Source organism: Columba livia, chromosome 7 (assembly GCF_036013475.1).
Source record: "Columba livia isolate bColLiv1 breed racing homer chromosome 7, bColLiv1.pat.W.v2, whole genome shotgun sequence".
In the NCBI taxonomy this organism is placed as follows: domain Eukaryota; kingdom Metazoa; phylum Chordata; class Aves; order Columbiformes; family Columbidae; genus Columba; species Columba livia.
In genome coordinates, this window is record NC_088608.1 from 12,253,579 (window position 1) to 12,279,019 (window position 25,441).

The following is a 25,441-nucleotide window of genomic DNA, read 5'->3' on the forward strand; positions in this document are numbered from 1 at the left end:
TTATTAATATGTGATGTACCTTGAAACAAACCAGTTAAATTGGACTGGTTTCATTAAATCTTTTCTTACAAATCTGTCCTGACTCAAACATGCCTGTCTGGGCTTTTTGCCCACAAAATACCTTCAGTAGAGGCAGTTTCATGTCAGCCAGCAACAAGCCGCTGTTCACACCTTGATGCCACCATCCCAGAAGTCTGATAGCCTGAATTTAACAAGCTCTGCACCACAACCTGCTCGTGGAAGCCCGACACCTCAGGGGTGCCATGAGTAGCTGGCCCTGAAGGAGTCCCAAACTAGACAGCTGAGGAGGCTCCTGCCCACTGCAGAGATGGACGGAGACAAGCTGCCTTTGGTGAGAAACTGCAGCACGTGGCTGGCATCGTGTCCAGGCTCCAGGCCCAAATCCAGCCTGCTTGTCCAGAGCTGAGCTCCAGCAATGTCACCAAGCTGCAGGTCACAGCGTTGTTGACTGCCAGTTGGAGGCTTAGGGAAAACCACTGCCCCAGAGGGCATCACTGCTGGGACAACACAGAGCCCTGGCTGGCATCTGCTGTGTGCAGGCTGCCACCGCTCATCGCAGGAGCCTGGGCTGTGTGGAGAAGCTCTGCCTCCAAGACATGGACATCCCGAAGCACTATGCAGGGCTTGTTTTAAAGTATTGCCACTGTTTTAGAAGCTGAATCATACCTGTGCCATTGGTGCAGCCTGAGCAACAACGAGCACAAGGGTATTCCCAATGGCCACCGTGAGCAGCCAGCCCGCCTGCAGCACCGACTTCATGCTGGCTGGAGACTGAAAAGAGGAAAAGGATCTGATCAGTGGGTGTCACGCTGTGCCTTTCTGCCCTGGTTCACCCTTGCAATGTCCTGTCTGGTGTTGGTGTTCCCAGGCTCAGCTTAGGAGAAGATGGTGGAACTTCCTCTGTGCAAAGTGGTTAATCTTTGTGGTCAATCTCAACAGCTGCATCCAAGGAGCTTGTGAAACGTGTCCTCCAGAAGGACACATGAAGAAGATGATGCTGTGGCTGCAGAGCTGGATCCTGATCATCCCCAACCTACATAATCTGAAATTGTAAGATCAGGAAGCCCAGGGAGCCCCAAAACAAGCCCTTTAGCTTGGAATCTGGTGCCATGTGGCTGTAACACCTTTGGAGAAGAGACTGGATCTTGATGTTAAGCTTCCTGCTGATGACAAATTTTCCACACCACATGACAGATTGTACCACGGTATTAATTGCCCTCATCAATAAACATCGGCACTTTGCTCCAAGGATAAATGTAAGTAGCTTTAGCTTTTTGATCTTGTAATGTCTCAGTCCTCTCTCTTCACAAACCATCTCCCAGACAACACAGTATACCACAATCAAATCATCCCTTGCACACTCGTTACCCTTTGTTACAGACTCAGCTAGGCTTAGACTCCTTCAGTCTCTCAGCAGTTTCCAAGCCCCCATGCCACTCTGTAGTACCTGAGATACCTTTGCCTTTCTATCTCTGGAAAATACCCACCACAAAATATTTCGTTGGGAGAAAAATCTGATACTACAGTATTCAGAAATTATACATTAAAATGCATTTCTATCCAGTTCTGTTCTATGTTCTCCACTTTACCAGAAAAGGAGTTTCCTGAATATAACTGAGAATGGGTATCTTCAGAGCACAAATTAATTTAGCTTAAGGGCACCCAGCAAGTGGGTGTCATAATCCCAATTTTAGCTGAAACATAGATAACATTGTCAATAATCATCATGCCAAAGGACGCATTACAAGTCAATGGCAGATGCCGGAGTAAATCCTGAAGTCTAATTGTAAGCCCGTTATCTTTAAATGGAGTACCTGAGAATAGGAGAAGGCCAGCCCTGTAATGGAGAACATCACCTCCCCAGCAGATATCAATAAGTACTGTGGTATCTGCCAAGCCATATGGACATTGTTGGCTTTGATGTCTTCTGACTTCCATGTCTTAACAGCACCTCCAGAAACCTAGTGGGAAAATAAAGGTATATTGATTAGCTGCTCAAAGATCAGATCCTTCTTAGCCTGGACCCCACCAGCCAATTTACCAAAATGAAATTTTAAGTAAAGGTGAAGCAAAGCTCTGCCCTGGAAGCAAAACTCTGGTTCTGGTCCCTGTTATTTCCAAGCCTGTTGGGAATGGGCTGACTCCTGCATCCCAGATCATTCATGCCAAGAGTTGCATGAGTTATTGCAAACAAACAAGTTACCTCTGTAGTAGGGCTGGGAAAAGCCTGTGGGGTACTTGTCCAGAGCCCATGACCTGCTGCTGTCCCCAAGGCCAGAAGAGGACAAGAGGATAAATGCTCATTGCAACCATATGGTCACTGCTCCCATTTCATCAACACTGTACAGCTCCCCTACAATAACTCTGACACCCAAACAAATCCAGTTCAAGAGTAACAGAGACTGCCCCATGGCAGATCTATTCAGATAGTTATGGTAACTGTATTCCTAATTATTTTTGTTTACTTCTCGAGGTGTAATTAATACTGCCTCTGATGGAGAGAGGTGGAGAGAGATTTGACAAGTAGCCAGGAAAACACTAGGCTGAAATGACTTCAGGCAGAGAACCCCATGTTTAAGAAGCGTACTTGGTAAAATACAAGAGATGTTTACGAGACCTACTTAATCACCACGCTGGGAGGCAAATCAAGAGACTGTATTTTAGCAGGCTAAAAGGGGTGAGAAGAGAGCTGTGCACTGCTCTTTAGCCCATGAAGAAATGTCACAAGCACCGTACTATAATTGCACACTGAGGAAGGCTGGGTGGAAGGCAGCATCCCCATGATTTAGATATCACAGTTCAGCCACATTAGCAGACTAATATATTACATTCTTGTTTCTTCTATATAGCACTCCTGGCAGAGGGGCAGGGCTCAGTACAAATCACTGCAATAATTAAAAATTATCTTAGTCTCAGAGCAAACTCACTCTCTACAGAAGAAGGAAACGAAAGGGAGAGAGATGGAAAAACAGAGGGTCAAAAAGATTAAAGGACTAGCACAGGATCCAGGAGAGCTGAGGTACAGAGCCACGCCAGAGCAGCCATGGCTACTGCAGGGGCTTTTGTAAATGAGACCACAAACTGGAATCCTTGCCCTCAGTGAAATGGGATATACCTACCTCAACTGGTCCTGACTCAGCTGCATTAGCAGAGGCTCTGGTGCAATATTCTTACTGTAATATTCTCCATGCAACTTCCCTACTCTGTTTCTCATCTGGCAAAAGACGCTTACAGCCATAGAGGAAGAGTCTGGCCAACACCACTTCAAGTGTGTATGTGTTTTACATACATAAATCTCTGCACTCACAGATGGCAGCATCTGCCTGTTCCTTCCAGGATTATGCCTCCCACGCCAGCTACTGGAGTGGGGAAAAAAAAAAAAGGCAAAAAAAACCAAAACAAAACAGGTGCTTTGCAGCTATATTTCTTCCCCTACGTATTTGGACTCTGCAGACATGAACAGCTCCCATTAATTGCCCAGCAGGGAGATGTTACAGCCAGGGAGTAGCTGACAGCACTTTGCTCTGCTCATCACTACACAGCAGTCAAAGTCCCAGAGGGCAGCTTAACAGTGTGTCCTGTCAGACCTGGTTTGTCTGTGTAACTGTGTAGTGGAAAGGTTAAAATAGGAACTAAGTGGATCACGTTCATCTCCATGGCTCCTGCCAGCTGGACCAGGGTTGGAGCAGTGTGCCTAAGAGGCTGGCAGACAGGGAAAGGAATCCACCCTCTCAGCAGTGCTCACACCCCACCAGGGCTAGGTTCGTAAAACCATGCCTTGACCTTACACTAGGCTCCGAACAAGCTGTACAGACAATGAGAGGAGGAAAAACAGATGCTACATCTCACCAACCTACTCCCTCAACAGTTTGTCCCTCTTCCCTCCATGCACAATCCACAAGTCTTGGAAGATCAGCAAGTTAAATGCGAGGATGCAGCAGACTGTTTCTGCAGAGTTTTTCAGGAGTGAGGTACCAGACAGAGTATTTTAAAGACAACAAGCCCTTGGCAGACAATAGTAGTTCTTTGCAGTGTGATGGGTCAGTGTTAACTGAACAAAGGCATGAGACCAGCACAAACCACAGATCACACGATTTTCTGCAGAGGATCTCCATCAAGGAAAAGATCTTGCTTCTTGTTTAACACGTGAGATCTGACAAGATCACAGTCTAAAGTGGAATGAGTACCCACCCACCTCACTTATGTAGGTGCCAAAACCTTTTATTGGCCCTTGTATAATGGACTACCTTCAGATAGTCACTGCCCAGGTCTCTCAGGGTGCAGAGGGCAAGTGAGAGTCACAAGCATAAGAACAAAAGCACTGCCAGAGAGTAGAACAGAAAGAGCTTGTTACAGTCACAGAGACACTTACGTTAGTTATCACAATGGTGTATGATGCGCCGAAGTCAAGCAGCCCGAGCTCCAGGGTGAACTCTCCCATTTCAGTTATGCATTTTCCATTATTATATCTAGATACAATGATGAAATACAGTATTTCCCAGTTAGTCCCACAGACTAAGAACATAGAGCTATCAAACAGGCCTTTAAAATGAGGCAAAGCTGCAGTCGTGTATATCAGACGATTAATAGACTTCCTGTCATCTTTTCTTTCCAGAAACACATGGGCACTGACTAGAGTTCACCTAATGACCTGGGCTACTGCTAACATTTTCAAATGGCTTCTGCTTCTTCCTAGCACTGATTTTTTTCCCCCTCAGGTTTAATTTCCTTCCAAAGTTTTCTCCACTCCTTGAGGAACTGTGGGCCAGAGAAGTCAGCCAGGCTCACACAGCCTTCAGGAAATCAGACACATGCACCCACAAGCCACTTTGTTTCCTCTCTGTAGAGTAAATTAGCCTTCATATTTGATCTTCTGATGTTGGATGTGTGAGATGGCACAGAGGCTCAGCAACATTGCCACAACGGCTGCTGCATCCTACTAAATTGCAGCAATAAATATTTTGGATGGAGCTGATGCAGAGAAAAGCCATGAAGCTTGTTTTGAAACACTGCAAATGCCAGAAATACCCTACAAGAGCCAACTCCAGTGCTGCCAAACCAAGGCCATATGGAGTCCCTGTCTAACGAGCCCAGCCTGCAAAGCCATGTAACATTACATGATGTTACCAGCCCACATAACAACACTTTGTAGTGTGGAATATATCAACTGGCTTTTCCTGAGGGCATCCTAGCACTATGAGCTTGGGCTGGAGAGAACATCAAAATAGAGCATGCATCAAACGGTAGAGAGGGCTGGAGCATGTCCCACCTTACTCTGCTGACAGATGCACAGGAATGGCCAGTTTCTTCCCTTCAGGCCTCAATGTAATATGAATAAAAGCTCATAGAAAGTTAAGTGCTATATCTGGACTTCTTCAAAAGGCTTTTTGGGTTTCCAAAATTCCCCCAACCTAACTCTGAGAAAAGTCGAATTATAGCCTAAATTACGATGTCATTATACTCATATCATGGAAATAAAATTTCTGTGCTTTGTCCCTAATTAATTTTATCTTACCCAATCCATAACAGCCACAGGAAGGGAACTACCCCAGACACTATTTGGAGGCTGAATCTGTTCAACTGCGTATCATACACAGAGATACTGATTTGCTCTCCTTTGGCTTGGGCACTTTGCAGACTAAATGTGTGGTGCTTCTGCACATGCACAAGTGGCCTGGAGCACCTGCTTTGTGCAGAGCCAATAATTCTGTTTGTTTTACAAACATCTGTCCCCACAATCAAATGTCAAGACAACAGCAATCAAGTTTTGCTTTTCACCTGAGAAAAGCCCCACTGTATTCAAGCAAAGACCTCAGCAAGGACCTTCAGCACAACAAGGGAAACTTACTTGTCCCTCTCCAGGAGTGAGTACTCAGAAGCACTGTAATTTTTCTGAACAGCAATGAACAGTTTGTTGTCAATAGTGAGGTTGACATCTTGGCTCAAACCATTAATGAATCTGCAAAGAAAGTATATTTCATTGGGTTGTCAAACAGGGCAGGAAAAGCGTAATATCAGACACCCTAGAAGAAGTGTGTGCCCTCTCCCAAAGCATTCTCTCACTCCATGAGGGTATGACAGCTCCTGCAAGCTGCCACAACATTCACCTGATTCGTTGCTCTTTTTTCAAATTAAAATTAGTTTTCCCTGCTGTGCAATTTTACTCTTCTTACTTCTGTGAAAAGTGACCCTCCCTTTTTGTGGGTTAGGACTTCCAGGCAATCTCATCTCATAGACCTTCAAAGATTGCTCCATGGCTGTGGGAGAGGACAGAGTGCCAGCCCACCCCAGGAAACTTTAAAGTTGTGTGTCCTGATGAGTGTGCGCACCACACTGGCATATATTCCAAGGAGTTTTTGCCAGTGGGGAAAGAGTTTTCTAGTAAGATAAGATACTTTCATCAAAAACCAAACCCTTTCATTTGATCTATGATTTAAAATATTTTGGTTTTCAGTTCTTAAAATGAGTGTGAAACCCCTGATGATAGTCAAGAGCTTAACAAAAGTAACTTTTCAGTGGAACTTTTTTTTCCTTGTGAAACCACTTAAAGAAATTTTTGAAGGGAAAGTTTTGGTATTTTGTCAAAAATCTTCATGGTTAAATGGCATCTTGGCACAGACCAGAACAGGACTATTCACGGACTAGCTCAAATTTGGAAAGCAGACTAGCTGCTTAAGCAATGCCCAGCTGAATTGTCTATGAGGATGTAAAATTGCTGCTGTATCCAACTTACTAGGCATTTGTGCGTGAGGTTGGGTGAGACGAATGAAAGTCATGGCTTGGCCAGTTTGCAGAGGACAAATGGCAATGGCTCCTTTCCAGTTTCCTCTTTCTTTTCTTTCCCAAAGAGGTGGGACAAGGTGAGATGAATTTACCTCTCTTCCAAGAGAGGAGATCTTTCATGTTGCCATCTCAGCCCAGACTGTCCTAGGCAGTAAGCAGCAATAATGCTCAGCTCTGCATGGCAAATGTGGGAGCTGACACACTGTCAAGCCCCTGCAGCTGACACCTGAGTCTTGCATGACAAGTGTGGACTAGATGCCAACCTGAGAACATCTGGGTTATGTTACATACAGTTTGCATTAGACAAAAGCAGCTTCCCTCACCCCACCATCTCCAAATGTTCAAAAAAACTCATTCCTACCTAACAGCTGCCAAACCATTTTCTGGCTTTGCTTCCAAGTCTGTAATCTAAAGAGGAGAAGAAAAAAAAAATATCAAACATATTTATTAAAGTTGTCATATAAACAAGACGTAGCAGAAAATACTAGTGTCTGTGGAGTTACACATCTGTTGTAAAGCCCGTGGAAAGCAGCTGGGTTCTCATGTAAGCTGTACATCAAGTCACAGAAGTGAAGTCCTGGTACAATGAAGCCAATGACAAAGTTTCAGCTCCACCAAGTGCTTAAGATGAGATCATACTTTGTTTTCCTCATCTCCTGTGTAACAAACACTACAGAGTTGCAGCCAGTCACCCTTCTACTGAGGCATGTAACACACTCCAATAAATATCTGTCTTGATCTGAAGATAGCAAAGGAGCACTATCCACATTAGCTTTTTTCAGCGATTAATTACAATTAAAAATGAATGCCTTACTCCTACCAAAAGTGCAACTGCCTAACTTTCAGACCTTGGTTTGTGGCACAGTCATAGACTTCACAGAAGCCTAAAGCCAAGAAGAACCACTCGATTATCATTCTGATCACCACTCACTTTTTCCCTGACCCTCAGTACTCAAAAGAGGGTTGTTTGAGGAGAGCCTGTTTGGTGTACAATGCTGAAAAAATACAGCAAAGACACAGCCCTGCCCTTCAAACAAAAAGAAAACAGAACAAGGCTCTTGGCTGGTAGAAATCCACAGTTGTGCCATGTCCACTTGCGCTGGAAGTATAATTTCAATTTGCGCTGCACACAGAAGGAACCCAGGCAAGGCAAAAGAGACTGAATCTACCTTCAGAACCTGGCTTTCTCTTAAAATTTTATAGCCGTTTCTCCACACTTTCTTCCTGATGTTAAAACCCTGAGCTTCTGAGAGCAAGGATCCAGAATTTCAGTACTTCAGTTTGATATGCTCATGCACAAATTATATATACCCTAAATAATAAATAGCCACAGTGAATAATAAGTGTCAGAGCAATAAATAATAAACAACAACATTTTTTTTCCATAGGAGACACATGAGATTAATACTCTAGTTTGCTGCAGACAGGCCAGCCAAATTATTACTTGTTTTCATTAATGATCCCCAGAGCTCTCTACTTCATTTCCTGCCCTCTCAACAGCCCACAAAGGAAAAGAAACCAATTTCAGCTTGGGTCCTTCTGGGAAAACACCCTCTGGGGGCCAGATCTGGCAGTGAGGGAGGCTGGCGGGGGCCATGGCTCCCCCAGGGCAAGCCCTGCAATACAGCGGTGATGCTGGCAGGGCCTTCCTGGTGTTGCAATGCTGGAAAAGTGAGCATCGCTTTCCACACCGTCTTCTGCACCTCCTTTATCTACAGCTGAGGATGATGGGTCAATAGCACCACCCAACAGCACTGCTGGTCCCTGGTGCAAGGGAACTTGTCCATGCCAGGGCAGGCATTGTTTTAAGCACAGGCTGAACAGCTAGGGCAGCACAGGGAAATGTTGGAGCTCAGAGACTGCACTGTTCCATGCTGTTGTGGGCTTTCTCTTCTTAAAGACTGTATAAGAATCACTGTGTGAGCATTCATTTCTTAAGTTAACAGCACACAGTCATCAGGGGCAGAGGGAAACTTAACAACACGTGGCAATGAGCCCCAGGCTTTAAGCCGTAAAGCAGAAAAAAACCCCAACGTTATATTAAAAAAACCACATTCTTAAAACTCCTCATTTTTAAAACAGTTATATGATTTCTACTATACAATACCAAATGCTTAGTGTGGCAACCCTGCAAGGTAGGAAGCTGAGGAGCTGCAAAGAGAATTGATATTTTAACACAAAGGTAGATTCTGATGCTATTTACACAGATACATACACACCTGCCACAATGTGAAATAACATCATACAGGTCAAGATTGTTTCTCAGGATACAGTTGCATGTAAAATAAATCAGAATCTGACCCTATACATCCCATATGCCTCTCTCTGATTGTTGCAGCAATACACGGAAGTCCAAATGCAGCCGGCTCTGCTGCAGACCCCAGAATGAGCTTAATAATTTATTCTCTTCATCAAAACAAATGGGTCTCCAGTGCATTTTCAATAAACACTTGCAATAACTAAACACGGAATCATTCCACTGATGCTTTTATTCCATGCCCAGCCCTAGAGCCTCTTTAACATCTTTGCTTTATAGAACCATCTTCTGGGGAAAATCTCCAGCTCTCTATTTCCTCAGCTTTCTCGAGCAATGCTGCCTAGCAGGCACGACTCTGCTCTCCCACTGCAGCGTTCACTGGATTAAAGTGTGCCCAGCAACTCTCAGATGCCATAACGCCTCTATTAATCACCCACTAGAAATGTGTACAGATCCAGTGCTGCTAGCTAAGACGTCAGGCTTATAGCAATCAGACACTGCAACTGAGCAAATGAATTAATGAGCCCATTACCCCATTGTATCATCACAGCCATTGAATTAATACTGTATTTACACTTCACTCCCACACTCACTAAGCGGCTTGATAGGCTTCCTTCTGCCTCAAAAACAATTAAGCTGTATACTGATTTTTCCTTCACGGTGTAGTTAAAAGCAAGAGACAATCCTTGATGTCGCAGGGTGAAGCGAAGGCTCTGTTGCTCTCCATTCAATATTAATTTTGAGTACTCAGCTGGGCTCTGTAGAAAAAAAAAAAAAAACAACTTGCTTACACACTTTCTTCATATGGAAAAGGATCTGGCTCTTCCCACCAAGTGCAACCCTGTAAAGAGCAGCTAACAGTCAGAGCTGCTTTCTACAGCGAAGGATCTATGTTGACCTGTGGGCTTCAGGCTGGTCAAGCCAGAGCTTGGAGGACCTTCCCTTGCCAGATGCAACCCTAAGGCCAGGGTGCACCTCCTGCCCACACAGCTACCCTTCCCCTGGCCCTGCTCTGCCCCAATGGGACCACATCCAGAACACTGCAGGCAGCTGGTGGCTAATGGACTGCTGGGCTGAGTCCCAAACTAGTCTGACCTGCAAAGTAATCTGGAGGCTGAAACAGGAAACAACCCAGTGCGCCCACGCCCGATTAACTACCTTCCCGTTTCTCAACTCCCTTGCATCTAAATACTTCTCAGATGCCATCCAGATCCCAGCAGCAAAGCCTGGTCTGAGCCCTGAGAGTTGTGAGCTGAACGTCTCTACATGCTCATCTCAGGACAACTATCCTTTATTCCTAATTAAAAGTGAATGTATTCAGCCACTTCCCCCTTTGCCATAGAAATATGTCTCCAAACTTTCTATTTCTTTCTCATCAACAAAGACAATATGCTCCATTTGCAAAGCTGTTGTCATACACTTCTAGTGCAATGGAGGAGAACAAGCTCTAGTATCTGTGGGCTTTATTAGAACTTGTCTGAAAAAAAGCCCATTCTTTCTTCAATGAGATGCAATTCAGGCCTTCCAGCCCCACATATACACTTACTTGAAAAGCCTTCACGGGCTGCTGAAACAGGTCCCGATCTTGGATTGTCACTTGAACAGGGTTCTTTGCCAAATTCAGGACTCGAATTAAACTCTCTTCTGGGACAAGTCGAGGCATATCAGTTTCCTAATTAAAGTAAAAGGCTTTAAGTGCCATCTGTATGCTTTGTTAGCACTTTAACACATTTTCATTTTTTAGCCGTAAGAGTCTTCCTCTCTGTAATGAGACTTTTCCATCCCTTCCTCATCAGGAGTTGCACTCAAGGAAAACTGAATATAAATCTTCCTTAAGGAGGTTTCCTTATAGTAGCTCAATAGCCAACCTATTGTTCCTCCCCAAAACTGCTCTTCACACCACCAAGTGTCAGGCTCCACAACTGCTAGGCAGGTAGAACAAAGTGGCTGCTTTTATTATACAGCTCCCTAGTGCCTGGATTTAACCAACTGCCATATCAGAATGGAAAAAATTGTGCTTAGCTTTCAAAAGCAGTGACCAGAATAATTATTTCCCACTGCAGTCAGTGACTGGGAAAAGAATTAGGCGAGAAGCCATGCAGTTTTGCAAAATCCCAGTCCAGCTCCATGCCCGTTAGAGGTGCTTTTGCATCACTTGATACAGAGTTATCTAACAGTCAACTGTATAGATCTTATTCCATGTTTTCTGAGAAAGGAAGGATGATGTCTTCAGCACAGAGGTACCTCTTGCAGTCAGGAATCATTTCCTAGAAAGAGTACTTCAATCAGTGTCAGCCTTGTACTACCTGCAGATCTAAAATGATGGTTTGTTTGGTTTTAACTTTTCTTTTTCTCACTTCATTTTCTAAAGTAGCTGCCAGCAATACTTCAGAGCTTTTATTGTGTGGGGAGACACACTGTCAAAGAAGATAGGGCAACACCAATTTCCCTGTACCCATATGCTGCTCTACACCAACAGGCCTGTTTAATGTTATCTAGCAAATCCCATTACTGTGGCTTTTTGCCTGTACTACCCACAGCCAAGCCAAGGTGGGCCATCCTATCCCCCTCTTTGGTAAAGCTTTTAGTGGCCTTCAGAGTAAAGTTTCCATGCAGAGGTGGGAGGAACATCTAACTCACCTTGACTCTGCCTGAAGGAGTCACCCACAGCCAGAGCAGAATTTCAGCGCTCGGCCAGAGCTGCAGTTGGTGGCAATAAGAGCATTTCTTTGCTCACATAAAGAGATCAGGAAGAAGACTTGAACCCACCAAGTCTCATTTCAGCAGGAGACTTGTCAGTGGATTCACCTGAGGAACCAGCAGATGTTAATCCAGGGCTGCGCACCAGCCACTCTAACAGAACATTTTAAGTATATATGGAAGTGTTGAAAATTAATCCTACAGTAACTTGTGAGCCAAAGGTCAGCCAAAGTCTGCAGAAGCCTGGTCACAGGTCAGAAACAAAGATTACAAATCTGCAGGGGCTAACAATGAATTTACAATAGATTTGCTGCTATTCTGCCTGGGATGCCTGGCAGCCCCTGATGCCTGTGACTGCAGAAGTCACTGCAGTCATCTGCCTCAGCGGAGAATCCATTTGGCTTGTAAAAACCACATCCCCGCCTTAAAGTAGGAAAGGAATTAAATTAAAAAAAACAAAAGAGCCAAACTTAAACAGTAAAATATAGGCAAACTACAGCAAGAAAAAGGAGAGAGAACAGACTACCTTTTGGGAATTAATCACTAGCATTAACTAGATGTCTGTCAAGCACTTTGACGATGGAAATCTAGAATACAGGCCAATATAGATGAAGGCACAGCAAAACTGCAAGGACTAGAAAGAGAGACACAGAGAGAGAGAGAAGGGGAAAGTAGACAAAGTAAGAATTGTCATTAGCAACTGGATCAGTATGCTTAATTGTAAAGAACACATCAAAATTATAATCCAGGAATACAATGGTTAAAAGGATTATCTAACAGGCATATACAGGAAAGTATTTTTGAGAAATCCCTTCTGCTATACTTACATTTATTTTAACTTCTACAATGGCTGCAAGTCCAAACGCCAATCCTGCAAGGATCATACCTGTTGCCATTTTCCTAATAGGTCTATGGAGCAAATGAAAGAGGTGCCATTAAGTGAAAAAAAAAAAAAAAAGTGATTTAAAATATAAAATACCATTCCTCAGAGCCAAAGATGTGCCAAAACCATATAATAAACTGTCCAACAGGTGGCACTGGGGATGATGTGCTGTTTAAATTGCCAATCATTTAACTTAAAACTATTCTATTATTCTGTATGAGACCAGCACTGAGGCAAATTAAAACTGACATGCCATGAAAAAAGCTCTTTGCTTGCAAGTTTCATATTATCTCATTCCTAGCTCTTCTAGTGGGAACAGCTCATGGCATTATGTTAACTTGTGATGCTGGAAGGAGCACTAGAAATTATATATCTTCAAGTCCCTCTTGGGAAGGGCAAAAGAAAAGTAGCATGCTATTTAGCAACAGGAATGAGGAGAAGAAAAATGTATAGTTTGTGTCATCAATGTTTCTGGCCATCTGTGGCATCATTCTGGGTTACTCCTTATGCCAATACATTTACATTTCTCGAGAATAAAGAGCTTGCTTCTTAACTCAGAGCAAAACTAGGACAAGTCTACCAGAGTCACATGAGACAAACTGATATAAAGCAGAATAAAACACGTCCAGAAAGGCAGGTCAACCTGTGTATGGAGTTGTTGAGATTTGAAAGAAATCTGGTTCTAGATCCAGTGGTCTCCACTCTTTGTAGTGGATTCACATTCCAGACTGACTGGGCTGTGGGAAATTCAGATTAGAAACACAAATTCTGCCTCTCAGATCCATACCCTGAGATAAGAAAATATTTACCGCTTGCATATTGTAATTTAAAAAAAAAGGGGGGGCGGGGGGGAGGAGGATCTTCAACACTGCACTGGGATTTTGTAGCACAAACTTTTACAGCTGCATAAACTCAGTGACTGCAGGCTACAGTGTTTCCACAGCCACTTCTACAGCAAAAGGTGACAGGAGCCCATGAGCATCCCACACCCAGGGGACACAGAGAGCGTGGCACTTGGTCCTGATGGGTGCGTGAGCTTGTGCTGTGGGGGGAACTGGTCTGTGAACTGGCCATCAGGCAGGAACTTTTCTGTGGAGCTGGGGTTCACTCCAGGGCTCACACTGAGGCAGCACGGAGAAACACAGCTTCTGATGTGTGTCCTCCAAGGGGCACCACTGCAGGGCTGGACAATATCTTTACTACCTCTTTAGGTGCAAGTAACTCAGCACGATAGGAGAGGGCCAGCAGGCTGAAGGGGTAGGCTTCTGAGCCTCCTTCCATCCCCATTTTACCCTGGTTTTGTCTATCCAGAATTTTAGTTTGGATCGGGTCATAAATAAATTCCCTTTTGTACTCATTGGTTTAAATTTCAGTGCGGAATCTGCTTTCACAGCACCACCTGTAGCCCACGAGAGACAGTAATTTTGGCCCCACAGAGATTTTTCAGGGAGGGAATTATTTAGGAGCGATGTAGGAGATAAGGCAAAAAACTTGTTGATCAAATTCAAAGACGGACTGCTCTTTATCTGCTGTCAGGGAAACACTGTACAAATCAGAATCCAACATCACTGAATTTTCCCCTCTAGAATTTCCAGGGCCTATGGAAAAGGGTGACACTGCCTGTTGGGGCTGAACTAGGCGCAAGTACTAGAAAGGGTGAATGGAAATTTCTATTTCTTCTCCTTAAAAGCTATTCTGCACACTTGCTGCAAAAGAATAAGAACTGAGGCATCTGCATTGTCCCCAAGTACTTACGTGAAATTAAATTTGCACAGGTTTATCAGTGGGTAGAGTCCAAGATCAAAAATTGGGATGAAGACAAGAATAAGAAGTGGATTTAAGAACTGCAACACAAAAGAATGGGAGTTTAGGGACTAGAAAGCAACTTTCAGTAATTAAACTCATAAAACACTGTCCTCCAGAAATAATTCCATTACAGAAAGGACACAAACAAACACTTTGAAACCTCCTTTTAAAACATAATCACAGTTTGCACTCTGACAGCCTCTGCTATTTAGTTTTAAGAGACATGAATAAGTTTTTTTTCATATCCTCCCCTCCAAGAAGTAAGCAAGCATCACTGTCCCAATTTCCCTGAAGAGAGAACTGAAACATTATGTTTTTAAGAAGTGCAAAACCCACTAACAATAGAAGCAGGTGACCTTCAGTGCTGCAGTGGGACCTTACAGCAAATCAGCAATAATAGAAACATCCTGGGACTGCAGCAGCAGAACAGGCACTGCTCTGTGAGACTGGCAATTTCTCGCACTTCCACACATCTTGGTAATCCCCCAGGAACTACATTTCTCCTGGGACAGCCAGAGCTTGTCTGACAGCCCGCGGTGGCAGAGCAAGAAAATACAGCATGGAAATACAAGCAGAGAGAAATGCTGTTTCAGTTTTGAATTAAGATTTCAGGGAACAGAACAGCTTTGAATTTCCCCAGAGCTGTTCACCGTAAGAATTGTAATTAACTGTGACAACACAACACTGTCTTGGAGCCTTCACATTTTCATCTGCCCTGCAGGAAGGGAGGAAGTAAACATATTTCAAGTAATATGCTCATCCCAGAGCAGGGGCTTGTTAAAAGGAGACACAGCTTGTATCCTCCACATGCCAGCACTGGTTCAAGAACTACTACGGTGGTATGTCTCCCCACACCTCTGCACTATTCTGCAGGATTCAAATTCCATGCTAGGACATCCTTTGAGTCTTCTGAACTCCAAGACTAAGCTTTCAAAACAGCTAGTGAGCAATAGGGCAGAGTCCACACCACAGCAGTCAGCAGGAGCACTGCTATTACCTTCAAAAGGAACAGAGAAAACCCAGTGGTCCCGTAAGAAAAATAAAAATGAGAGGAAAAAAAAAAAAAAAATACATTTCTGAAGGTTATTCCCTACCCTATAGTGTCTTTTACCTGCATTTGGTCAGGCTGAAGAACATATATTCCCTGAAACAAAAAGATATTCCAAGTGATTCATAGACACCATAATATAACAGCACATATGGCAAATAAGCAGCCAGTCCAGGAGAGGCCTCAGCAGCAAAAGTTGTTTCCTCAAAGGCTTTATGTTGGCTTTAGCAGCTGATATTGTGCTCTGGACACTTGTCATCTAAGGACACAGTGTTTGATGAGAATAATTTTGCAGGAGGAAGCTACACTCAGACCTTGATATATGGCAGCTGGGACACAGCCTGTAATAGGTACTAAGACTCATTCTCAGACTGGTTGAGCCATGAACCAGACAAATGGGGAGGAATAGACATGTTAGCGTCCCAGCTGGGATCTGGTCTTGGAGCTTCCTCCTTCCTTCTGTAATAGGAAAAGCCCAAATCCTGCGAGTGTTCCCAAGCTCAGGACCTGAGCTCTGTTGCTGTTTCTTCCAGGCACCCCAAAAGGATGACAAGACCATCCCTGAGCCAGTGGGCTGCACAAACACTGCTCTCCTCCTTCTGTCTGCCCAGGGCACCAAATGGTCTTGGGTCAACTGTCCAACTGTGACTTCTTGGTTAGAGCCAAGAGTCCTTGAGGCTCTAAGAGGTGCTTCCCCTTGCATCACTATACCCAGCCCCCACAACTGGGCAAGGTCAACGGGGATGGATAGAGGGATCTCAGTCCCCCAATGGGCTGTCTCCACATAAGGACTGGTATTTGTCTGAACTCCATGCAGTGCTTTTCATTTGAAGTTATGATGAAGAAAAGACAGGGGGAAATTAGGAAGGAAATAATATCTTTCCAAGAAAGCTGCATGGGGGGTTTTCTCCTGCCTGCCAGCCTTGTCCTGAGCTGAATCTGGAATGATTGTCTGTCTCTGCCTCCTGGAAGAGTGGAAACCACTGGTCACAGCAAAGGAGACTTACTTAAAATATCAGGCAAACATCTTCTCCTGCTACTTTGTGCACACTATACAAATGTGCCATTAGGAAACAAGCCTGCAAAAATTTCATCTCACACTAAATCATTCTCTGTTTGACTCCAGACTTCCTAGTTGAGCCCTTTTTCTACAGGAGTGAAAAACCTGAAATATTATAAACTTCAACACCAACAAGCCTAGTGGTGGGATCACTCCAATGTTGCAGTTTATTCTAACCTTCATTAGTCAGGACAACTCACCAGTACAGAGGGAATGAGACTGACACACAGGCCAAAAACCTATACTGTTTGCTGTGACAAAGAAAATATCCCCGAACATGTCCTTCCCCACCAGTGAGAGTTTAAGCACAGACACCTGGCGATTCTTAGATGTTCTACTAAGTGCATGTGAGCAAAACAGCAGAAAATTAAGTTTTTAGATATATATCACAAAAACCACATGAACTTTGTTTTCTCTTTCTGAGGTGGATAAATATTACTCAAGGTGTAATCTTTCTCATACCTCATTTTAATTAATTAAGCTTTATGAGCGTCACATGCTGAGAGCCCAATTTTTAACAGGAATGACAGAGAAGGGCTCAAATTTTGGGTTTTAAGTCAATTTTAATCTGGAAAATGGGCACATACAAGTCTAAATTCTGATGTGGGCATTCACAGGTAAGATCTAGATGGCATGTTAAAATATATATCTGTAAACCAGCCCTGCATGGTGAAATTTTTAGGCAGAGAGCTGATCTACATTTATCTGCCACTGCACCCTGTACCGTTTGCCATTCACATTTTTGAAGAACTTTATGGCTGTTAACTAATTAATCCTCATCACATCTCTACACAAAGATTTCTGCTGGTTTTACAGGCTTCATCAGTGTATCACCAAGTAATCCAGAGCAGAAACATACAAATACAATAGCTCTACTTACACCTCACAAGGGCTGTGTGAACTTTCCCTGACTTCTCTGTCCTCAGTGGGGGCAGCCAACCCTGCCTGTTGAAGGTCACAGAGCAACTGGTTGCCAGTAGACCAGCACTCCTGGCCTTGCAGGCTGCTGATGGCTCCCCAACCCTCGCTCCTTGCCAAAAAGTGCTGTGATGAATTGAACATGGCTGCACAGAGCCTCTAATCACCAAAAGTGCAACTCACCCAGACTCATCAAGCAGATGCTCTTAGTACTGCAACACTCCGGTTAAAAAGCAAGAGCAGTGATGTTACTATTAGTCTTACCAGCCCTGGTGACATTAAGTACTTACAAAATCAGCATTCATTTTTGTGGCTTGCAAAGTCCACCTGGATCCCTAAGGAGAAAACAGACAGCTGTGAAGCCTTCAAGATGCCCTATGGGACTAGAAAACTTGGGGACAGAGAAGACGACAGTGCTGAAGGTCTCATTTTGCATCTATTCCTTCCCTTCCCTGTAACACCTGCCAGCAGACAGGGTACATCCTTCTCACCCTTCTGTGCCAGACACATGTCAGGACTGCGAAGGGATGGCCAGCAGCAATGGTGGGTCCTGCCTTGGCAAGCCCCTGGACACCTGGTAGGAGCACAGCACTCTGTGTCCTCAGGATGATTTGGTGTTACTCTGGGAGGACAAGGGTGCAAATCCAGGCTGATGGGCAGACCTGCAAATCGCTGTACTGTACCTGCTGATCAAACAGGGCCCAGAACATTGGCAGCGGTATGAAGAGGAAGAGAACACGTGTCACCATTTTAACCTCCCCAATCAGCTGTTTCTATAAAGAGAACAGGCAGAAAGGTAAGATGAGGGTGAAAAGCCAACATGTGATCCAAACCACAGAGCATAAGAGCTCCTATTTCTTGCTGCATGCCAGTTACTCATTGCACTCATTCAACGTATTGGACATATTTGCATTTCTGCATTTCAGTGCAGCACCTAAACCATACATTAAGGGTCAGAAGAGTACAGAGGTGGGAGTGGACAGGACAAACGAGAACCTGGTGCGATGAGGAGTGCTGTGGCCAGGCCAGTCTTATTGTCTGCCCATCTCCCCATTTACCTCTCCAAACTTGCCACCTAGAGCATCACTTACCGAGTATTTTTCTGATGCCCAATCCAGCCAGTGATCTCTCTTTGGAATATGACGGGAGCGATTTTTCAGTCTGTTCTTAATAGCAAACTAGGGAGAAAAACAGGCAAGTAACAGCCTCTTTGCATATCTGCCCTTGTCACATTCCCAGCTGAAGGCCACCCTCTCCATCCTCAAACATAAACAGCACAAGAAAATTGCAAGAGTTTTGCTGGACAATTAAAAAATCTAGCATTGGTTACTTTATGACCAACTCTCTGCAGGAAATTTTCTGTGACATCGGTTGATTAAAAAGCATGATGTGGGAATGAACTACCTCATGGGCTTATCTTTCACAGACAAAAACAAACTAGCCCCCCAAAGAATGTTTCTTGCTGGATTTAAAACCTTCTACATGATAAAGCTTTAAACATAATTTCTTCATTTCTTTCCCAAAGAGCACTTGTTGGATTGACCACTGTGCTGGGGAGGAAATGCCTCATTATCCAAAACAATGTCAAAACTAGAACTCTCCTGTTCTTTAGTCCTCATTGCATACTCCTGGTAAAGCGCATGACCCATTCAGTCCCAGACCAGCTTTCAGGTTGGTTTCTCACTGGAGGAGATATCAGCGACACCAGATTTGTAACTTGTTTGTTCGTGCTTGTGCTCCAGCCACTGAACACAGCCACCCTGGCAATTAGAGTGGCAGAACTCAGTTAAAAGTCCTGTCCTTAAGAACTGTCCTGTTTCCCCAAGGTAAACCTGTCACTAGGATTGACCTGGGTAAAAAGAAAACATTTGCTGTTAGCAACAGCTTCCTGAAAAACAAACATCATTATCCACCTAATAATAAGAAAGTATTTATTTCTCATACTATATTCAGCTCACACACTATGAAAAATAATTTATAAAGCTATAATGCAACTTCAGCAGGTGTCTCTTCCATTTATATGAACATGCTTAATGTGCATAATTTGAACATGGGCTATTACTGTCTGCTGAACTGATAAACTTCGGTAAAATTATTCAGCTGTAAAAACTGAATCATATATGTGATACTCTGTGAGTTTGAGTTTTCCTTTCAGTTCAGTCTCCGCCAGCTTCTGCCACTAGTGATTCTACTGACATCAACCGAACAGTTCATGGCACTAGGAAAAAACAAATGAAATGTTGAAAGAACAAGCTAGGACGCAAATGTGTCTCTTATTCTTTACAGCTCATTAGCAAGATATCCAGAAGTAGCATACAGAAGAGCTCCAAATGTAACCTCCCCTTTCCCTTTGCACTTTTCTGATCTGCAGCCTCAGAATCATGCATGAAAAAGAGAGAATAGCACACACTTACACCGATGCATTTGCACACTTCAAGTAAGACGTTCCCCTGCGGTGGTGTTTTTCTGTACAGTCCACTTCCAGCAATGAACACAACTGAAAAACATTATAATCCAAATGGGAATTCACGTGACTGAAGCTTGATCTTGCACTGTCTTCTGGGAAGGATCCCCTACCCCTGTATTCAAAAGAAATCCTCTGGCCTTGAGGCTTACAGGATTGCACTTTGAATAAAATAAATATATAGCACTCCTTCAGTGCCTTCAGGTGGAAGAAAACACAACATCCTACAAGAGGCAGTGTGATCCCTAAGAAGTCACCATCATCTTCTCATTATCTGCACAACAAGCACCTGCACTCCTGATTCATACTGAAAATCAAAGATCTGAAATTACCCCCCATCTATGCTTTTTGTTAGCTAAACTTAAAATATAACTCACATTAAATTGCTGCACCTGATGTTAGAAATAATCCCTGAGCTGTTGCAACCATGTGAGATCCAAAGCAGGCTCTGTGTGCTTCCATCTCACACACATTTAAACAGAAACTGCCACAAAAGTCACTGCATCACACACTGGTGTTAACTGAAATTATGTCAATTTATGGTTTCCACAAAGGGATATACAATTTAAGATATTGTTTTGTCTTGGTTTTCTCCTTCAAAGCACAAAGAATATTGGACTGAGCCTTCAAAATCCTATCAGAGCGGGGGCTATCTGATGACATATCATTTGTTCTGGTCTTTGAGAGCCTCTGAGAACATTGCAATTCCACAGACATTAGCAGGGAGAAACATAATAAAAGCTGAGCATGAAATCCATATAACAAACCAACCTCAACCTTTTAAACTAACCCAATTGTCTGGGTCATTTGGCAGCCAGTGGAGAAAAGCAGGCACCTCTGTCCTAACACAGAAGGTCTGGGACACTGCAGGGAACTCATTTCTCTTTTCTGACTGAGAAGACCCTTTGCATTCAGTTTCGACTTGCAGAACTGTCAGAGAGACCTCTAAAGTCAGTTTTGATGAGTAGCAGTGAAAGACACTTGTCCAAAGTCCCCCGGGGTAGGTAGTTGCACTACCTAACTTTTCCCTGTGGACCTGTTGACACCTCTAAAAGGTGGTTGATTTGATGCTCTGAAATATCTTCTGGTGATGTCATTGACTCCTTTAGGAACTGGGGTTCTTGCATACATTTGGCTTTTGGAATTAAACAGTATTAATCTTCCCCCATCTTTCAGAAACTGAAGCAGCTCAGAAAATCTTGTTCCATAAGATTTCTTTTCTGCCTCTAAATCTATCCCGGCTTTCCATCACCACAGAGAGAGGGCCAGTCACGGCTGAAAGGGTATTTTCTCCAGTTCTGCATGCTGCTCACATAGTCAAATATATCACTTCCAAAAGCATTTTAGCATGTTACTAAAGAACACGGAGTTGCTTTGCTGGGCAGGCCCTGGAATCTGGCAGCAGGACACCAGCTAAAAGCACATTTCGATTGATGCCCTCACAGAAACTGCAATATTTACACTTCCATTTTCCCCTGGGCAACTACTACCCTGCTAGAAACATTCATCACAGAGGAGCCTGTGCTGCCTTAAACTGATAGGAACAGGCCACAGGGGAAAAGGGAAGCTTCTCAGGCCTGTGACCATGCAGTTTTTTGAAAATAATTGCCATAACTTTAGCTGTGGTCTGATAACATTTCTCCAGTGTCCTGGCTCTTTCCTCTGGTGGAAGTTTGAGGGGAAAGAGCAATATCCACATTCTGTGATAGACGAACTTTTCAAATCAGATGCTGTGGTAAAAATCACGTCTCTCAATTAAGCTAACAAGCTGAACGATAAGTCACCCCATGCTGTGTCAAAACCTCTCAAATACAGCATAATAAGGGGACTGCTCCCCTCAGCAGCTTGCAACTGTGAAACTAAAGCTAATGGGATGTTCTCTGTACTGGCTACCAAAGACTAACAGTAAGAAAGTGGAAATCGCTGAGTATTTTATAAAGGTTGAAGAAGAAATCTTGACAAGTACATTAATGGGGCTAAGATGCAAGCTTTAAGGAGGCAGGGTGATTGTGGCTGCCTCCTGACACTTGGACAATAAGGGCTTTTTATTGCAACATAATAATAACCTGTCACTGTAATTGTGGGAATTACTTCAGCCAAGCAAAGTGAGACAGCTCAAAATAAAGTAACATCTCATTCAGCTCCTTCTGCAATTTCTGTATTGTGCACAGATTCCAAAGCAAAAGCCTGAGCCATTAAAGATGGCCCCAAGCTGCAAAGAGCCTGTGGAAAGGTTAGTAGTGGCACACTAAGCTTCTCTTCTGTAAGGTGGGGGACTCTGAGGACTGCTCAGATTGCAGTTCAAAGGCCAAACCTGCTCATAGGCAAAGTTGCAAGCCATCAGGAGAGTCATTTTGGTGCCTTCCTTTGCTTTACAGAGCAAGGCAACTGTGTTGTGAAACATCCACCAGACCACCCTCTCATCAGTATCCCAATAAAGAATTGCAGTAAAACCACATTCTGCCCACCACTAAGCCAACTAGTGCTTTTTCTTGCTGTTCTCAACTGTGGAATTGTTGGATGACCTTGATCCCTTGAGTTTCCCAACACAGTATCCATCCAGAGCTAGTGAATTTGTGCATTTTCTCATCTGCCCATTGACTCAAAAATGGTAATTCCTATCACAAGCATTATTGTTTCCACTCACCAAGCGCCAACACCATCAGTGCTGCTGGAACACCAAAAGCCAGTGCATAACAATCCTCTCCAAAACATTTCACATCCCCTGAAAAACAAGTCAGAAATAAACACACCTCATTACAGTCAGATTTATGTTACCAGGGCCTTTGATTTGCTTCCCCTAAATCAGTCTGTTCCCCTGGTTTTAAATCTTCTTTGCTGGTGCTTGACACTGTGAATTGAATCTCCTTGAAACAGTTGTCCTCCCTTGATGAAGACAATTTGGAAACAGGGTTAGCATCTGCCAGCAAAAGTAGCAGATAATGGGATTTTGATGAGGATGTTAAAAGGGAGAGGGCAGACAAACAGGTATAAAGAAGTAGTAGGAACTGTAATTGGGGAAAAAAAACCTGTAACATATAAAATAAACAAACTGAAGTCACTCTGAATTTGCCTACATCTAAATAACCAGTACTGTGTTTCCATGTTATTTGTGCCAGCTGCATGAATTACTGAGCTAAAAACCTGAATCTGATTTCATAGCGACCCACAGTAGAAAAAGTGGAAGCTAATACCCCTATTATTAATAAATAAGTGGAAGCACAGGATTGGTCATAATGCTCCAGGTCCCCTTCTTGACACCTTCCCAATCTCACTAGAGGTAGCCTGCTCCAAATGTCAGGTCTTCCAACAACCCATCACAAAGCCAGGGTTGTTACAGCACAGCTTTAACAGATGTGAGCTGTGATTCACAGAAACCCTGTACCTCTTGGACCAGGTCGGTTCTCAGACCATATGAATTTAGAAGTTCAGTTGCAAACAGCAAGGCAGCAGTGGGCTCTGCGTTTGTATGCCAATGGCTACAAATTACTGCATGGTTACACGGAGTAATAACAAAATGGCTAAAACAAGCCAACATACTTAACAGGAAACCAACTCATGAAACTTTCAGTTGTTCCTGTTGTCCCTGCTCAGTCACAGTCAGCTACATAGCTCTGTGTGTGCGTAGCCTTTATTTACTCATTCTCAGCAAATTAGCTAAAATCCAACAAAGCTGGCAGTGAGACATTATGGACACACTGAACTTCTGACATGCAAAATGAGTCGGACTTCTCCACCTAAAAGTATGTATTCCACATTTCTGCCAAATGTCTATGAACGACATTTCTTGCTTTTCCAAGACAAGCTTTCACATTTAGCAGAAATGTTACTCTTTCCCCATCCTCTCTACTTCATTTCCTTGTTGCAACTAGTTTATTGCTAGGAAGGGGACTGGATTTTCATCTGCTCACTATGTTGGGCAAAAGCCTTTTCCCAACAGAATGCTGACCTGGGGACAACAGTGAGAGAAAAAGCACAAGATACAGCATTTGTCTTTGTCCATATGCATGGTGTAAATATGAGACAAGCACAACTGCCCACAGCCTTGTGAAATTAATGGCCTGTTAAAATAACTCTGAACAACAACAAAAAAAAGCTTCCCGGAGGCCATGCAACCCAAAGAAAAAATTGCTACAAAGTGTGAAGGCTACCTTGTCCCTGTCCCCATCGCCTATGGCCTGCTGCTCTGCCTCTGTGTCTGTATTTAGAGCATGCCAACCTCCTTGGCTTCCACGCACTGCAATACAATGAAGTAAGTGCAGGGAGACTCAGAGGCTAAAAGGAGTTGTGCAAGCTGGACAGAATGTAAAGTAGGTCTTAAGTGGGGCATGGGCCTGTGCTTTGTCTTCAAGGCACGTTGCTCAGGGCTGCAATCTTGCAAGCAGACCCACGCAGACACGCCTGGGTGCCAGGACAGAGCCCTCCAGAAGCCAGCAACCTCCTGTGGGAGGGAGAAGGCAGGACTTCAAAACCAGCCTTGCTGAGTTTTTCAGCCCTGACACCTGTGCAGGGCAGCAGAGATCAGTTCACATCCACAGGCAACCTGCAGGCAAGACGGGAGAATAATGCCTCACTGGCAACGAGGAGGATTAGATGACCATACAGATCCTTCCACCTTTCATACTTTAAATCTACAGCTTAGGTTGCCTTTGAAATAAAACCAGGAATATAGTTTCTGTGACTTGTCTGCTAGTACTATAAATCTGTTATGCTGCTATGGCAGTATTAAGAAGGCATAAATGCAATACACTGGTCACTCCACAGATAATGTAATTTCTGCCATTTGGTTCTCATAAGAGCCTAACTATGTCCAGCAGAGTAGTCAGAGGGCAGCTAATTTATTGTCTTATTCTAAATCAACACTGACCTCTTAATACAGGAGTTACAAACGTGGAGATCAAACTTCCAGCATTAATGGATAAATAGAAGATTGAAAAAAACTGGTTTCTCTCCGAAGTCTAAAACAAAGGAAGACAATATCAATGTCATGGGTAACACACAGCATCAGGCTTGCAAATTGAACACTATCAATTTTCTTGTTAGGAAGGCTGGGTAAATATTGACACACAGTGCATAAAATGTTAAGCAAACAAGCTTGCGTTCAGGTGATGGTAAATGCTCCCACAAATCAGCCTACGTTACTTGAGAAGTGCTTTGGGGCTTTTTGGCATTTCAGAGGAAAAGCCACTGCTCCAAGAGTGTTGTGAGATTGGAAGAAGGGGAGAGCATTTACTTATTCACAACAAGTAGCATGATTCAGAACCTCTGTCACCTAATTCAATCCAGTTTGGCAGTTTCACAAGCTCATAATTTTTTCCCATGTCTGAGCTCTTTTTTTCCCTCTTCTCCTGTGTAGGAATAGAAAAAGAAATCTGTGTATTTTGGGGAGCTGGTAGTGACAACATAAATGAGAGAGTGCCAGCAAATGAGAGGTATCCATCAGATGGATTATCAAACTGAGGCCAGTCAACCTCAAACTAATAGCGTAAATTACATCTACG

General features: G+C 43.6%; 1 protein-coding gene across 5 annotated transcripts in view; it reads right to left on the bottom strand.

Annotated features, from left to right (window-relative positions):
- The window catches only part of SLC15A2 (solute carrier family 15 member 2), a 62,897-nt gene that overhangs the window by 9,974 nt on the left and 27,482 nt on the right, over nt 1-25,441 (bottom strand). For all 5 annotated transcript variants that reach the window (XM_065070532.1, XM_065070533.1, XM_065070534.1 and 2 more), the window contains 16 exons: nt 24,808-24,898; nt 22,588-22,665; nt 19,891-19,973; nt 18,568-18,654; nt 18,160-18,249; nt 17,767-17,811; nt 15,562-15,594; nt 14,400-14,488; nt 12,589-12,670; nt 10,608-10,733; nt 9,655-9,819; nt 7,166-7,212; nt 5,870-5,980; nt 4,394-4,490; nt 1,836-1,982; nt 688-792 (listed from right to left, as the gene is read on the bottom strand). In XM_065070532.1, the coding sequence (XP_064926604.1) occupies nt 688-792; nt 1,836-1,982; nt 4,394-4,490; nt 5,870-5,980; nt 7,166-7,212; nt 9,655-9,819; nt 10,608-10,733; nt 12,589-12,670; nt 14,400-14,488; nt 15,562-15,594; nt 17,767-17,811; nt 18,160-18,249; nt 18,568-18,654; nt 19,891-19,973; nt 22,588-22,665; nt 24,808-24,898 (1,476 nt within the window). The remainder of the gene's footprint in view (nt 1-687; nt 793-1,835; nt 1,983-4,393; nt 4,491-5,869; nt 5,981-7,165; nt 7,213-9,654; nt 9,820-10,607; nt 10,734-12,588; nt 12,671-14,399; nt 14,489-15,561; nt 15,595-17,766; nt 17,812-18,159; nt 18,250-18,567; nt 18,655-19,890; nt 19,974-22,587; nt 22,666-24,807; nt 24,899-25,441) is intronic.